The sequence below is a fragment of the Stenella coeruleoalba genome (assembly GCF_951394435.1).
Source record: "Stenella coeruleoalba genome assembly, chromosome: 15".
NCBI classification, from domain to species: domain Eukaryota; kingdom Metazoa; phylum Chordata; class Mammalia; order Artiodactyla; family Delphinidae; genus Stenella; species Stenella coeruleoalba.
This window is the reverse complement of record NC_137161.1, coordinates 15083666-15100035: the sequence shown is the minus strand read 5'-3', so window position 1 is coordinate 15100035 and position 16370 is coordinate 15083666. Positions and strand designations below refer to the sequence as shown.

Here is a 16370-nt window from a genome sequence, read left to right as displayed (position 1 = left end):
CTCATTCAGCACGTATTTACTGACTGTCCACACTATTTGGACTCAGAAGAGAAGGCAGAGAGAAATAGCTATGGCGGCAGGCAGCATCGGGATCTGCTTCCAGGTATGACTTCAGAACCTGGGCTTTTTTCCCCCATTTTAAATATATATATATATATATATATATATATATATATATATATATATATATATATATGGATATCCACATTATAAAACACCCACTACTCTGCCTTCTAATACAGTTAGGTTGTGTCTGAGGGCAGGGGCTGTCTCATTCGAACGTGTGCAAATTTTCCTGGCACTCAGTAGGGCACGAAATCAGTGCTGTGGTATTGGAAATACTTGAACTCTAATTCTGACTGCCACTAATTCTATGTCTTTGAGACAGTATATTCCTTTCCTTCTCTGGCCCTTAGTTTTACCATCTGTAACCCAGAAACAGTGGCAAAATCATGTGTGGAATTGCTGGCAAGTTCAAGTTATCCCAGGATATAACTAGGAGGAAGAAAACGTTGGGAATCTAGGCTGAAAACAGAGTCGACGTTATCACCTCGTTAATTCCCAAACATCTTTCCCTCGCCCTTGACCCCTCCTCTTACCTTCTACCCTAGCCGTCCTCCTTTTCTTCAAGATTTCCCTCTAGAGGGCACGCTAGCTCTACCGTTCTGGTGCCCCACTTCCGTTCGCCTTCATTTTTTCTTCTGCGCATGTGCACACTTCGCTTCCGGGCTTCCCTACTCTCGTTTAGGTGGCTCAACCGAAGACTGCACCCGCTACGCCTGCGCAATGTCAGCCCCGCCCCTCCACCGCTGTCCCCGGAAACGCTTCCTTCCTACGCAGCGGCTACAGTCGCAGCAGGAGCTGGAGCTTTGCCTCTCTAGGCCGGTAGGGCCTCTCCTCCATGGTCTTGCCTGTCAGCACCGTTCCGGGGGCCAGTCGTTGAGGCTGGGCTGCGCTCGGAAGCTTCGATCCTCGAGTCCGTCACCCGGTGAGTGAACCCCACAGGAGCTCGAGTACGAGCGGGGCCCGAGCAGCTGCTGGAACGGGCAGGATTTCCCCTCACTCCGGGAATGGGTCTGTCCGCCCCGGCCTCCCCCCCAACTCCCGGAATGGGCTCGCCCCCTCGGTCCCAGTCCCTCCTCCCGACTGGGCGACGTTGCCATGGTGACGGCCGGCGGGCTGAGGCCTGGCGTGTGTCCTCTCAGGTGCCGGGGCGGCCCGGGGCCCATGGCGCGGCGGTGGTGCTGACCCAGGCCCGGGCGGCGGCCGGGCCCCGCGGGCCGGCATGGCGGGCCAGTTCCGCAGCTACGTGTGGGACCCGTTGCTGATCCTGTCGCAGATCGTCCTCATGCAGACCGTGTATTACGGCTCGCTGGGCCTGTGGCTGGCGCTGGTGGACGGGCTGGTGCGCAGCAGCCCCTCGCTGGACCAGATGTTCGACGCCGAGGTATGGTCCCCGGGCCGGCGCGGGCGGCGTCTCGGCCTCACCGGGTGGTCTGACACTACTGGGCTCTAGACCTGGCTGGGCCACCTTCTCGTTTTGTGGCCCTGGGAAAGGGATATCACCTTTCTGAGCCTCGGCTGCCCTATCCATAAAATGGAATGACAGAGAGGCAGATTAGTACAAAGGAAGGGGCCTGCGTTCCAGGCAACCTGATACATCTCCTTTCTGACACTGAAAAAGTGACTTCACTTCTCTGAGTCCCAGATTCTCGGGTGCCAAATTGGGGACGGGGGGATGGATAAAAGAGCATTCACGGAGTATAATGGGAACTTCCTGGACTTTGGAGTCAGGTCTCTAAGTTCCATGTACTAGCTGTGTGACCTGGGGCGAGTGTTGTCATCTCTCTGAACCTGTTTTCCTGTCTGCAAAATCATGAGACCGCTGGCATAGAGGTCGTGGACTGCAGTACAAAGAGCCTGGCTTTGGATTCAGAAATGCTTAGTGTCCAATGTAGGCTGAAACATACCAGCTGTGGGATTTGGGGCAAGTTGCTTTATCTTTCTGAGCCTGTTTCCTCTTCTGGAATAGAATAATCCTCAGCAAAATGTTATGAGGGCCAGAGGGGCCTAGGAGTAAGAAAGTGCCTTATAAAGTGTAATGGGAGGGTGGAGAGGTGTTTTGCTTCAGAGAGGCAGCTGTGGTATATGATAATAAGCACAGTTCTTGGAGCCAGGAGATCTGGGATGGAATCTTTCCTCCTGTTGCTTATTCTCTATGTAGCCCTTGGACAAGTTATTATCCAAAAAAAGGTAATAATAAGCAAGTTATTATCCAAAAAGAGGTAACAGTAACAACAATAACAACTTTATGAGGTTGTTGTGAGGATGATATGAGATAATGAATGTCAAGGCCTTTGAAAGCTGAAAGTGTGCAGATGTTTGGTATTGGATAGTACCGTATGGACAGTGGTGGAGGTCACTCACCCACCAGGTGCCTAGTAGTACCTTCTTAGGAGTCTTGCTGAACCCCATTCTAACTCTTTTGCTGTTTATTTACCCTGTCACTTTGGGCAAGTGACTTAACTTCTTTGAATTTTCATTCCTCCTTTGTAAAATGAGGATAATGATCCCTTCCCGGCTGCTGTGAGGGGTCAGATGAGATACAGTGGTGGATGTCTGTAAAAGCAGCTTGGTGGAAGTAGGCTGCCATACAGATGAAGAGGCCTGTTGGCTTCTGTGGTCCTGGAATGATGTTTGTTCCTGAGCGGGGCTGCTGGGGTCCTGGAGCCTGGGGCTCTGCCAGGTCACTTCTCCAGCATATTTCCATTTGTGATTCCCCCTCAGATCCTGGGCTTTTCCACCCCTCCAGGCCGGCTCTCCACGATGTCCTTCGTCCTCAACGCCCTCACCTGGTGAGTATCACCAGTTTTGCTATCCAGCTTTTGGGGTCTTAGCACTGGAACTAACTTCCTAAATTCGGACGTGAAACAGACTGGCACTTGTTCCTGGGCAGTGGTGGACTAAAATGGGTGGCAGAGGCCAGTTCTGGGACTGGCTCCACTGTAGGGTTTCTTTGATCGCTGTTTTGACTTAGCTGGAAAGCTCTTATGTCACTCTGTGCATGCTGCCTTGGGACAGCTTTCATCTCAGACCACTTCCCTGATGTGGAATCAGATGAGGAAAGGATTGCACCGGGAGTCAGTCTATTCTTGGCCCATGTGCCATTGGCCAAGTTCCTTCCCTTCTCTCTAGGTCTTGGGTCCTCATCTGTACCCTGAGGGCTTTGACTGAGAGGTGGTTTAGGGAAGTGACTAAGAGCTTAGGCTCGGGAAGCCGACTCACTTGGCTTTGACTCTCAGCTTTACCACTAGTCTAGTGACTGTGGACAAGTTAATCTGTCTAAGCCCCAGTTTCCTCATCAGTAAAATCAGGCTAATAATATTACCCACCTCATAGTGGTAAGGGTTCCATGAGTTAATTCACAGGAGGTACTTAGAACGATGCCTTTCACATTACTGTTCTTGACCTTACACTGGAGGTTGAAAACTGGTGGGGTGACTTTGACCTGAATTTGGCTCCCAGATATGTTCTGTTTGGCTTACACAGTTGTCAACCCATGCAGGGTGTTTAAGACTTTTTTCACTTAGTTGAAAATCAGGATATTTTATGTTAAAAATACAGATTTCTGGCTTCTCTTAAAAAATGGGATGATCGATTGATTCCAGGCCAGCATTCTAGCATGGTGACTTGCCTAGCTGCAGGCCGCACTTTAGATGAAACAGGTATGCTTCATGCTGCCACAGTCCCCACCAATCGCTGGGATCCCTCTGAGTGGCAGCTGCATTGATCATCAAGCTCGTACTCTTTCCTTCTCCCCAGCCTGATCCACTCTCAGCATCACCTGCCAGGTTCCTCTGGGCATCTGATAATGTAACCCCTGCCTCCCACTTCTCTCGCTTGCTTCTGACCACTGTGCTGTCATCCTAATTGTCCCTGCTCCCCCAAATAACCTAATCTAAGGCCAGGACAACCCAGTGACAACTCACTGCTGTCCTCTCCCCACAGTGCCCTGGGCTTGCTGTACTTCATCCGGCGAGGGAAGCAGTGTCTGGATTTCACTGTCACTGTCCATTTCTTTCACCTCCTGGGCTGCTGGTTCTACAGCTCCCGTTTCCCCTCGGCGCTGACCTGGTGGCTGGTCCAGGCCGTGTGCATTGCACTCATGGCTGTCATCGGGGAGTACCTGTGTATGCGGTCGGAGCTCAAGGAGATCCCCCTCAACTCAGCCCCGAAGTCCAGTGTCTAGAGTCAGGTCCTTTGGACACCCAGCTGGGCACTTGACACCTTGGGCTGCTCCGACTGTCCAGATGAGGTCCAGCCCAGGCCTGAGAGGAACCCGGGAAATGTGAAGTCTCTGTTGGTGTGGGAGAGAGAGTGAGGCCCCGTCAAGAAGGCAGGTAGCAGGCAGGATCACAGCTGCAAGAACGGCCTCCGTTCACTGAAGCCTTGGTATCTGGGAGGTCGGCAAGGGGGACCTCTTTCAGGGTAATAACAGAATCAGAACCATGCCACTCTTGAGCCACCATACCTGTCACCAGCCTGTTATTTTAAAAAGGAAAAAAAAAAATAATCAAGGGTATCTGATCACAGCGAACCACTCTTCTAGCCACCTGTCTTACCTCCCTGGGACAGCTGTTAGCTTTGCCATGCTGCTGGACTGCAGCTGTTCTGTTTGGAGCAACACTGGGTTTCTGGATCCAGAGCCACAGACAGATGTAGGCGCAAAGTAGCAGGCTGCTGTCGGTGAGAGGATGGCAGGTGGAGGCATCAAGCAGAAAGAAAACGCACAACCTGTGTCCTGCTACACACACGTGTGTGTGCACCAGTGAACCCATGACTGACTTCCTTCCGGTTCTCTCTACTGGGCCTCCACCCTGCTGCCAGCTTTCAACATTGCAGGCCGTAGGACCCAGAGAAGAATCTTAGCGTCGCTCCCCATCTAACCCTCGAACTAGAGTCACTGCCTGTTCTCTAGGAATGACCGGGCATCCCAGCTCCCACGGACCTCCATTCTGGCAATAGTTCCCTTTTCCCGCCTTGTTTGGAATTACACAGTGGGAAGGGTACAGTGGGCGCCCAGACACAGGAAGCCCAGCCTTCCAGCTTGAGGTGCACTTGATAGTGCCGAGGGAGATAGGAATTTGCTACTAAGATTTTTCTTCGGGGTGGAGTGTCCTCTGTGAGGGGCTTACAGCTGCCCTTCCCGTGTACATAAATACAGTATTTTCCACGGTTCTGCCTGTGCTTATTTTGTAATACTGTGCTCGGGAGCTATACAGAATGATTAGGCCACCTTCTTTTTTTCCTGAACCCAAGTATTCCTCCACCTGGTTAAAACACTAAGTGCCGGGGACACCTGTGTCCCACCCCCGCCTGCAGCCTTCTCCGCCACGCCTTGGGTGAACTGCCATGACGCTCAGGGTACCTTTGCCATTTGCCAGTGACTTCTGAACGTGCCCAGTGGAATGCACTGGTCTAGACCCATTTCTGCCTGGAAACCATTGCTGCTCCCCTTTGGGTCCTCCAGAGCCTGCCTGAGAGAGCTGTCAGTGCTCAGCTTTCAGTGTTAGGGCTACACGGCTGGGGACTTTTGCCATCTCCCCAGGAAGCCTTTCTAGCCTCCTGGCTCCCAGCCCTGCAGAATAGGAAGTTGAGGCCGACAGGATGAAGGTTTAAGAGTGAACATGCCTGGGCAGAGGCTGGGAAAATGCTCGGGTGAGGCACCTCAGTAACTCAGGGAACTCTAGCCAAGCTGGGAGGAAGCAGGTTGTTAATGAGATTCTAATCCTGACTGCGGGGTCCAGGAGGTATGACCAGCTGAAATGGCTTCCCCTGGGTGGATGGATTTCCCCCCAGACTCTAAAGGCAGGTGACTAACTATTTTGAGGCAAGCCTCAGAGCACTCACATCGTGTGGCCACAGGCTCCCGTGGCCAGCTCTGGTGGTGGTAGCTCCAGCTGTTGGCACACCTCTTTGGGAGTTTCCCACAAAGGCTGGTGCTGTCCTGCACATCGTCGATGACAGATCTCTGCCCCTTGAGTGTCAGTTGGATTTATGAAAACTACCAAAGGTCAGGGGAGCCAAGGTGGGTTTTTTTTGTTTTTTAACAATATCATGACTAAGCTGAATGACAGTTGGGGGTCAAACATATGTGAGTTTCCTGAGATTTTTATGAATTCTAAAGTGACAAAGCAGTGTCTAGAGGCAAGTTCCAGAGAGGACTGGGCAATGGAAGTAATAAATAACATGCATTGAGTGCTTCCTAAAGAGATGTCCAGCAGTAGACTAAGTGCTCTGCACCTCCTTGCTCACTTAATCTTCACAACAACCCTCTGAAGTAGGAAACAGCATCATCTGTATCTTACAGATGAGGAAACTGTAAGGAACTTGCCCAAGGTTACATGTTAGGAGCTGGCAGAGCCAGGATGTGGGTTCCGGTAGTGACATTAATAAGCTCATTCTGAGGAGATTAATAGTTAAAGATGTTTAAGTTCTTAGTGCTTAAACAATCTGCACCTTATAATCATACTTTCTCATCCTACTGTATTGTTTTAAATACTAAGGATGTAAACTGTGTGAATATTACTTGCTTTCCAAGAAAACGGATAGGCAGTACATTAAATATGGCCACAGATTTCCAAGTGAACATAGGAATGTTGGAAATATTTTTATTTCCAAAGGATAAAGGAAAGTACCTAGATCCGAAAGTTACCGCCACCCTACCACTGAGTTGGTGTAGCTCTTGACTTCGTAGGGGTCTGACGTCTAGACGCCCCCCCGCCCCATCCCGTCCACTACCATTTGGAGAGACAAGTGGAGACTAGTGCATAGCTGGTGCTCAGAATAGTTTATAACCCGCAAGAAGGATGGGAAAGGAGAAAGGGATGTCTAGCTCAGAGGGTGCCTCTAACCCCTAGTTCTAGGCAGGCCTGCCCAGATCAGAGCCACATGGGGGTCAGAAGGGCAGCCAGCAGGCACCAGTGAGGCGGGAAGCTCCAGGTCCCCGTGAGTCTTATGTGAGGCACAGCTCAAACAGGTTAGGTTCCCCTGGAAGCAGAGTCTTAGCCTCTCTTCAACAACTCCCAGATCAGGGTAGCTTCCTTCTCGCAGTCCCCGGGGGCAGTCAGCCTGTAACCCAGGGACTACAGCCTCAGGGGCAGGGGAAGGAGAGGCCAGTTCTGGGCACAAGAGAGGTTCTTTGTGGAGAGGGAATTAAGAGCTACTGCGTGCTTGAGGTTTTCTGTAGGAAAGTAGCAAAGGATGGTAGAACAACATTGAAGCAAGGGGAGTAGAGGGAGCTGAGAGTTTTAATCCCTGACCTGCCTACCTGGCCAAGCCAGGGAGACTTCTAGGGGCCCAATGTCAGAAGGCTATAGAGAGCTGCAACGGAGTGCAAGGTTAAGTCCTGGAGTCCCATTACCAGCTCTGAGACCTTGGATAAGCTACTTAACCTTCCCTGGGTTGAACTTCCCTGAGTTTTTGTGAGGATTCAGTGAGATGTCATAATGTAAAGCATTTAGTGCTGTGCCTGACCTATAAGAAAGTGATCCATGAATCTAAGCAGTTAGAATTATGGGACCGCTGCCCCCTTCCCATTTTACAGAGGAGATATCTTTCTTCAAAGCCTCAGCTGTTAGGTGGGGGACAGGCTTGCCCATGACCTAGGTACAGCCACCAAGTATTGAGCTCCTATGTGCCATGCACTGTAAAGTGATTTATGTTTCTAACTTAACCCAATGAGATAGGCACCACCGTTTTCCCCATTTTGCAGACAATGAAACTGAGGCTTAGGAGTAAACAGCTTTCCCCAGCATCAAACAGCTGATAAGAAGCTAGGCCTGTCTGCCTCAGCAACCTCAGCCCCATTCATCCACCAATCATGTTTAAGTGGTACATGGCCCAGATTGGGAGAGGGACAGTCTCCGGGATCCAGATGCTATTTTGTGAATGTGAACATAAGACTGGCTTTTTAACCAAGCAGCTAGTTCCCTAAAGGTGGGCAGTTAGGCAGCCGCTCATAAGTGAGAAACAGGGCCAGTACTGGCTTTATTACAGCAAGGAGGCCTGGAAAACAGGCCGAATGTTCAACGTCCCACAAACTGGTTTCAACTACATCAAGCCTGATTTGCGCAAAGCCCTCTGGAATGGCTACTAGTATCCCTCTTTTAATAAACAGATGCAATACGCTCTGAGAGGTCGTGTGACTTGTTAAAATTCAAACATTAAAAAATTTCCCCCAGTTAACTGTTAGGGAGCCATTTCTCCTGCGGTCTCTTATCCCTGAGATTATGGGTTGCAGCATCCTGCCCAAATCAGGATCTGACTGAGCCCTGAAGAGGGGCCTCAGGTTGAAGTGGTTAAACAATGGGAGAATGGTAGTGGGGAGACCCTAGTCCTGGGGTTATGGGAGGCAGGCTGCCTGAGCCTAATGCCAGCAGGTGGAAGGGATAAGGCTGGAAGGAGTGCACTGCTGGAAGTCATTCACATGCATGAGGCCTGCATCCTTGCTTCTCCAGCGGCACCCTGGCCACGCTGGGTCCCAGCCTAGGCACACAGGCTTCTGTGTGCTCACTTGATGGCATTGCCCGTGGGAAGCTGGGGCCCAGCTCTGGCTCCCAATTGGGCAAAGCAGAAGTTGCCAACCTCGCCTAGGCTCAGGCCATTCGGGCCCCCACTTGGGGCTTCCCGGGGAAGGTTCCCATGAAGCCTAGTGCATGCCCCCACCCTCACCCCGCCACACACACAGGGTTTGGCTTTTTGTTTGGGAGTGCGCTGCCCTAATCGCCCGCTGATAGAGCACGCTGGACAGAAGTTTACTTGAAGGTTGATGGAACGGAAGGTGCTTGGGAGGAAAGATCGAATAGAGGGTTGGTGTGATTGATGATGCCCAGCAAGGGAACCGAAATGGAGACTACCCAGGAAATGGGCTGGATTGCAAGCTTAGCGGGAAGACAGCTTGAAGTGGTTACGGGAGTGGAGGTTGCGCGGAGGGGGCGGGGCGGGGTGCTCGGGAAGGGAGCGCCGCGCCTGGGTGGCCGCAGGTAGGGAGCGCGCTGCGGGGGGCGTTAGGTCGCCATTCCCGAGGCTGAGCAGTGCGGTGCAGAGCGGTCCAGCGCCAGGCCCCGCTCAGGCTGTTCTCGCGGCCCGGTTTCCGCTGGCGGTCTCCTGGCGGATGCTCAGTCAGGGTGCTAAGGCCCAGTGGAGAGGAGGGGTGCGAGCCGGCCGGTTTAGCGGGAGCCTTTCCCATCCTTCTCTCTCCCTCCCAATCTGAGGATCTCCATCAGTGTCCTGACTCCCTGGGAGTGAGGGTGGAGGGCTCTGCGCCCCTCGATGGCTCTGCTGCTCTCCCGAGGGCGCCCGCTGCACACAGCCTGTCTCCAGGGGAATACGGAGGACCAGGATCATAGTCTTTGTGCAGAGAAAGCCTGGGCCCCCTCTGTTTTCCTCTCCCCAACTGCATATTCAGGGCCCTGTGGCTCCTACCGGACTCGGGGTTGGAGGATGGACGCGCTGTGTCCCACGGGAGCAGTAGGACGAAGTACCAGTTCCCCGCCTGACTCGGTGCTTTCCGTGACCCAGGCGGGGCACATTTCACATTTCCGGCTGGCATTTATTGACACCCGGAGCCGTGATAATCAGGGCGCAATGCACGTGCGTGACGGGCTGGATGCTGCGTTGCACCTTTTCCCCTTCTTCGGGAAATGGAACGGGGAGCAGCCAGGAGACCTAGATTAGAGTTCTTGCTGTGCCACTTCCCAGCGGCGTGAGCCTGCGCAAGACCTCAGCTTCTCGGCGCCGCGGGGGTTTCCTCCTCTCCTTGGCCTGCAGGGCCATTGTGAGGCACCTGGCACCCGGGAAGCGCACAACCAACGCCCCCCTTCTATGACTTCATGGAGAGCACCGCTCAGGAGGCCAGCTTGCAGAGGCGGGGGAGGGGAGCAGCCCGCTTGCTTGTTTGTTACGGCTTCTACACTGACCGTAGGGACCTGGGGATGGAGTGGAATTAACCTGAAGTCGTGATTCACACTCTTCACCACTCCCCCACCTTACCTCCGCGGAGGGCCTCTTTCCTCCAGCCTTTCCAGCCCCAGATAAAGAGGCAGAGCCAGCGGCAGTATTCTTCAGCGCCATATGGGAGATTTTATTTGTAGACTCCAGAATTTTCCCGCCCGTCCCTCCCGTTGAGATGGTTGCGCGATCTCCGCCCTCTCCGCACACCTCTGGCTCCCATCCAAGGTCACACCTGCGAGCAGAGACCTCAGCGTCAGTTAGGAGCTAAGACCGCCCCCAGAGGGCGCTGGCGTCCAGGGAGAGGGCTCAGGGACCAGGGCGCTGCGGTGTCTGGCAGATTGGCGATGCCCGGTTTGCTGAAGGGGCAGCTTCCCATTCAACTGGACCCCCAGGCCCATCACCCCCTTCCTTTCTTGGGACCTCAGTGGAGGGGCTGGAGTATTTCTACTTTTTCTTTTGCTAAGGAACTTTTGTTCAGAGTAGGTCTTATTTGAGGCACGAATAAATAAAACAAATGCAGAGTTTACCTAAGAGGGGGTGAGATGCAGAAGAGCCTTACTTGACCACGCCCCCTCCCCTTAGCCCCACATTTGGAAATCCCTAAACTCACTTACTCAGACTTCTGTGAGATTCTGAGCCATAGCAGATGGCCCCTCCTGAGGCCTCCAGGCAGTGGATGACCCACCTCAGAACCACACTCCCAGTGCCCTCCTTCCCCGGAGCCCCTACTTGGGTCCTGAGAGGACCCAGCCTGGCCACTGCCCTGCTGTGTGGACTTGGTCAATGGCTTCCGCCTCTCTGGGCATGAAGGTAGGGCCTCCCAGCACCGCCAGCCACAGCCCCCAAGACTCTGGATCCTAAGCCCTCTGACTCTGGGCCCAGCTCAGGGCCTGGCTTGGGGCTTGTGTCTCACCCTAGCCTGGCAGTGGCATTGTCACATCTTGTATGGACGGACCATTGGCAGCTCAAGTGATGCCGAGCAGAGGCGGGTGCAGCAGCGCTTGACCGAGCGCAGGGCGGATGGTCTGCACATCACCCGGGGCCCTGGGAGGTGGACTCGTGTGGGCAGCCCCTCACACCAGATCCACTGGTCTGCTGTGTCCAGCTGTTTCATGTCCTCCATGGGAGTTCTGTACTGGTGGGTCTTCAGGAAGACGACCCGGGGGTCCACAGTGGGTGATTGCCTCTCCTGGGCTCCAGGGCCAGTGGGCAGGCCACGACCCTTTGATGTCACGGGGACCTCAGGCTCCGGCCGCTCCTCCTCGTGCGGCACTGCTTGCTGTGCCGTGTGCCCCTTCCGCAGTGCCGCCTTGGGCCTTGACTGCTCCGGGTCCTCAGGCTCCCTCAGGGGCTCTGATTTCTTGGAGTCCAGTTTCTTGTTGGGACACCCAGCCTCCTGAAGATCTTTGTTATTTTGTTCTACTGTATCCCAGACGTCTTCGTGGCTGGCAGGGAGAGGAGCGGCAGTCAGCAGAGCAAGACCAAGGTCCTGGGCCTCCAGCTAGACCGAGACAACGGTTCTGCACTCAGCTCAGGGAGCCTGTCAGGAAAGCTAGAGAGGGCCTGAAAAGAAGCTTCTCTACCACTCAGAGGTCTTGTTCCTGGGGGCAGGGGGTGTGGTGATAAGGACGGGCAGGCAGAAGGGATGTGAGAGGTTGGAAAGGCCTGAGGCAATGGCTAGTAGTTAGGATACCTAGAAATATATATTGCCTGCATCGGCCACTAGGTTAGGGCTCTGCCTCTTTGGATTTCAACTGATGGAGTGGACTGGTCCAGTGTTTTGTTTTTGGGTTTTTTTTTTTTCATATTGTGTTCCAAGAAATCTTAGAAAATATCTCAAATGACCACCCCCCACCCCTGGAGGGGCAGGGTGAGGGGCAGGATAGCTTCCCTCCAACGACACAGTTGGGGCTTGGGGACAGAAATTTGAAGAGTGGCTCTGCTGCTTTAAAAAGGCTTGGAAATCTCTGGGACTAGATGATCCTGACCCTTCTGGCTCAGTGTTTCCTGAGCACCTGCATCGAGGAGGACGCCAACTCAGAGGGAGGAGCCAGAGGGGTGGAGTTACCTAGAGGGCTTAGGAGACTTTCCCCAGGGGTGTCTGTCGTAGACTGAGTCCCCTGCAATGTGGCAGCCCCCGTCCTAGCTGAGTGTGTGTGGAGAGAGAGAGGCCTCAGGCTCAGGATAATGACAATACAGAGGATAATAATGGCCACTGCCGATTGGGTGCCCACTGGGTGTCAGGCCCAGGACCCTCACAACAGTCCTGCAAAGCAGGAGGCAGGGAAGAGGCAGAGCGGCTTGGAGAGCACAGGCTTTGGAGACAAACTGGGATTCACACTTGCTTCTGCCTCTTACCATCTGTGTGATTTGGGGCAAGAAAGGTAACCTGTCAGAGCCTTAGTTTCCTCATCTGTAAAACTGGGGTAATTCCTTCTACCTAACAGGATTTTTGTGAAGAATAAACTAAGTGGGAAAATGCTTTGCATGGTACCTGGCACTTAGCGGGTGCCTCATGTCAGCTTTCTTAGCATCCTGATGTGACTTGTGAGGAAACTGAGCCTCAGCAGAATGACTAGTTTGCAGGTGAATCTCTGCGTGGTGTTGACTTGGGAGAGGCAGAAGGGGTGGCCCCGCGTGCTCAGAGCACCAGGTGGTGGTTAGTCCCGTGGTTGGATGATTATGACCAGGGTTATGACAACAGCTCTGATATCAGCTGGGAACGGCTTCAAATCCTAGCTCTGCCACTTACCAGTCCAGTTAACGGGATAAGTTACAACATCTCTTGAGCCTCAGCTCCTCAGTAAAATAGGGCTAATAAATAACTACCTTTCTGCCAGAGCCTAGTCAAAATGCAGGTTGCGAAATTCCTTAGCATAGTGCCCGTTCCTAGTAAAGGTGGCTATTGGGCCCATGATAGGGGCCGCGGGTGGGCCATGCTCACCCAGAGGAGACCCTGTGGATCTTCGGAGCTCTGAGCAGGGAATTCCAACACCTTTTGGCCAGGTTATGCAGTTCTTGGGTCCGAGGGTTCGAGCTCTCAAGCAGCTTCAAGAGCGCCAAGTTTTTTAGCACCTGCCAGGGGCGAGGAGCCAGAAAAACTGAAGCTTCAGCTTTCCTGGGCTAGCGTCCCACCCCGCTACCCGGACTTTGGCTCAGCTCAGCTCAGGGCAGGGCCAGGTGACTCCTCCCGGGTCACTCGGCCTGGCAGCCAGGAGCAACACTGCATGGGGGCTCAGGCTCTCCTAAGCAGACACCAAAACGGGGCGCCTCACCGCTTTAAGTCGGTTCCGCGCAATTACTTTGCTGACAGGCTGCTGTATCTTGTCCCGTGGTTCCTCATCTTGCATCTGACAGAGAGAGAGAGAGAGAGAGAGGGAAAGAGAGAGAGAGAGAGGGAATGCTAACACAGTAGGAACCCCCCGAACGCCTCCATAATGCCTCTCCGTTGGGCTGGGCTTGGTGTGACCAACCCTAGACTGGGAGTTTTGTCACCTTGGTTTGGGGGTGGAAACAGGGAGCCCATTCTAACTCTCCTGACCTCCCTTCACCCTTCACCTCTCCCTCTTCCCCCCAGGCTGGAAGGTCCCCATCCTGGACATGGTTGGACTCTTTGTTGAGACCCCCACTGGGTCTAGTCCCAAATCCAACCTTGGAAACCACTGTATTCTTGAGCCTCTTCTTTGCTGATGGACTCATGCTGGAGCTGTGAGGCCTCAGAGACAGATGGAGCAAGGCACCGCCTGCCCCCCGCCTCTCTCAGCTCAGCCAGCGCTCAGGCTGGGCATGGGGATGATTGTGCTGGGGCTCCCAGGGAGGGGGCTGTGACATCACTGAAATGTGTGACAGTGGCAGGGCTGTCTCCGAGGAGTATGTGGATGGCAGGGGTGGAGGGTGAGGAGGAAACTCCTGTCTGTGGAGAAACCTGGTAGGTGCCGGGCAGAGGCATATATTGTCACCATCTCCCTGTGAGGTAGGAAGATTCCCCCGTCTTTTCGTTTGTTTGTTTGTTTTAATAAAGAACCCAGGGTTCAAAGAAATTAAATAATTTATCCACACAGCTGGATAATGTTGGAGCTGGAAACGTAAGGTCTGACCGTCAACCCATGAAACGTGGGTTCCCAACTATGCTCATATGTTGATTCATGTCACATATGTTGACTGTGTATCTGCTATGTGTTAGGTGTGTTCTAAGCGCTGGATTAAAAAAAAAAACAATTCCTACCATCAAGGAACTTACATTCTAGTGGAGAATGTGTGTGCTTGTAAGGGTTTAACAATAGGCTCTCTGAAACAAAGTGTGTATATGTGTGTGTGAATGTGTGTTTATCATAAATTTTACTGAAAGAAACCTAATAAAATTCTACAATACTCTTTATTGTGAATTCGGTATAGCCAGTTTATTCTTACAGTATACTTTTCTTGAATTTTGCCTAACTCTTGCATCCATAGTCAACCTATGGTTATAACTGATGAACAAGTGTAGTTCCAACATGAATGTTGATGTAAGAAAGTGAAAAAGTGAAAGAACAAAGATGTTGGAATTCAACTCATTTCTCAGTGACCTGATCGACTTCTCTGCTGTATTAGGTCACAGTTTTCAAACACCGGGAGTATATTTGCTCAGCTTTTTTTGCACGTGTGTGGCCATTTTCAATGTACAGGCATACCTCAGAGATATGGCAGGTTCGGTTCCAGACCACTGCAATACAGCGAGCTACCTGAATCTTTTGGTTTCCCAGTGCATATGAAAGTTATGTTTACACTATACTGTAGTCTGTTAAGTGTGCAATAATAGCATTATGTCTAAAAAAATGTACATACCTTAATTTAAAAATACTTAATTGCTAAAAAACGCTGATCATCATCTGAGCCTTCAGCAAGTCGTAGCAGCAACATCAAAGGTCACAGATCACTGTAACAAGTATAATAGTGAAAAAGTTTGAAATATTGTGAAAATTACCAAAATGTGACACAGTGACATGAAGCAAGCAAATGCTGTTGAAAAAATGGTGCCTATGGACTTGTTCAACTAGGGTTTCCACAAACCTTCAATTTGTAAATACCGCACTATCTGTGAAGTGCAGTAAAGCGAAATAAAATGAGATCTGCCTGTAGCAGCTATAGACAGAACATATTTACATTTAATCTACATTATTAACATTTCCTCCGTTACTTTCTTAAGGCTAGACCGGGGGTAGGCAAATTTCTTCTGTAAGGAATGAGATAGTAAATATGTTAGACTTTGCAGGCCATGTAGTTGCAACTACTCAACTGCTCTTGGGATGTGAAAGCAGCCACAGATATGGAAATGAGTGGGCCTGGCTGTGTTGCAATAAAGTTTATTTACAGAAATAGTTGGTGGGCTGGATTTGGCCCATGGCCAACTGCTGGTCTAGACAATCAACAGAACAATAAATCAAAACCTGATTTATCATACTTACCTATTTCTGTGGTGTAAATACTCCTACCAGGGCCGATTTCAAGCTACCAGTGTGATGTCAGTGAATGCAGAGTTGAAAAGAAATGCACAGTAGCATGCCATTATATATTATATATTTCTACCATATTTCTACAGCTGTAAAGATTCTCAAGGTCATAGATAATAGCAAAAGGTAGTAAAAATTAGAAAGTGATGAGTTTGAGCATTTTTCACCTTTGTTTTTATCTTTTTTTTTTAATTAATTTATTTTTTATTTATTTATTTTTGGCTGTGTTGGGTCTGCGTTGCTGCACGCGGGCTTTCTCTAGTTGCGGTGAGCGGGGACTGCTCTTCGTTGCAGTGCGTGGGCTTCTCATTTCGGTGGCTTCTCTTGTGGAGCACGGGCTCTAGGTGCTCGGGCTTTGGTAGTTGTGGCACGTGGGCTCAGTAGTTGTGGTGCATGGGCTTAGTTGCTCTGTGGTATGTGGGATCTTCCCGGACCAGGGTTCGAACCCGTGTCCCCTACATTGGCAGGTGGATTCTTAACCACTGCGCCACCAGGGAAGCCCCTCACCTTTGTTTTTAATATCATTAACTTGATGAAGTTGGTATAATTTAATTTTTAGTGATGGCATTGCTTAACAACCAGCCAACCAAGTTCCTAAAAATGTCATAGGCTTTTGTAAGCCCTCAGAGTCGGTTCCAGCACGCTTCTGTTAACGTTGGATGGGAGTAAGTGTGTGGAGAAAAGTAAACAGTGTGGGCCGGAAAGGGAGAACAAAAGTAGAAGCTTTGCTGTATTAAAAAGGATGGAATGAGGCCATTTCACCGACAAGATGAGATTTGGGGAGAGACCTGGAGGAGGTGAGGGAAGGGGGAAGGAGTGGCGTCAGGAGATGAGGGCAGAGGCGGAGTCGTGGTGAAGGGCTGGGGA

At 51.6% G+C, this 16370-nt stretch overlaps 2 protein-coding genes across 3 annotated transcripts in view; one reads left to right on the top strand and one right to left on the bottom strand.

Annotated features, from left to right (window-relative positions):
• Window positions 1–818: 818 nt before the first annotated feature.
• Window positions 819–16370, top strand: part of SYS1 (SYS1 golgi trafficking protein) — a 34996-nt gene continuing 19444 nt past the window's right edge. Inside the window, exons 1-4 of one of the 2 annotated variants that reach the window (XM_079945386.1) lie at window positions 819–988; window positions 1206–1447; window positions 2788–2855; window positions 4009–5232. In XM_079945386.1, the coding sequence (XP_079801512.1) occupies window positions 1286–1447; window positions 2788–2855; window positions 4009–4249 (471 nt within the window). In that variant the 5' untranslated portion in view covers window positions 819–988; window positions 1206–1285 and the 3' untranslated portion in view covers window positions 4250–5232. Of the gene's footprint in view, window positions 989–1205; window positions 1448–2787; window positions 2856–4008; window positions 5233–16370 lie in introns of those variants that run through there. The other variant, XM_079945387.1, reaches the window with a different exon arrangement.
• Window positions 10814–13713, bottom strand: TP53TG5 (TP53 target 5; the record flags this gene model as incomplete). Its single annotated transcript, XM_079944582.1, has 4 exons — window positions 10814–11459; window positions 12959–13089; window positions 13290–13364; window positions 13666–13713. The coding sequence occupies 4 exons, from the start codon at window positions 13711–13713 to the stop codon at window positions 10949–10951; spliced, it is 765 nt and encodes a 254-aa protein (XP_079800708.1). The 3' UTR covers window positions 10814–10948.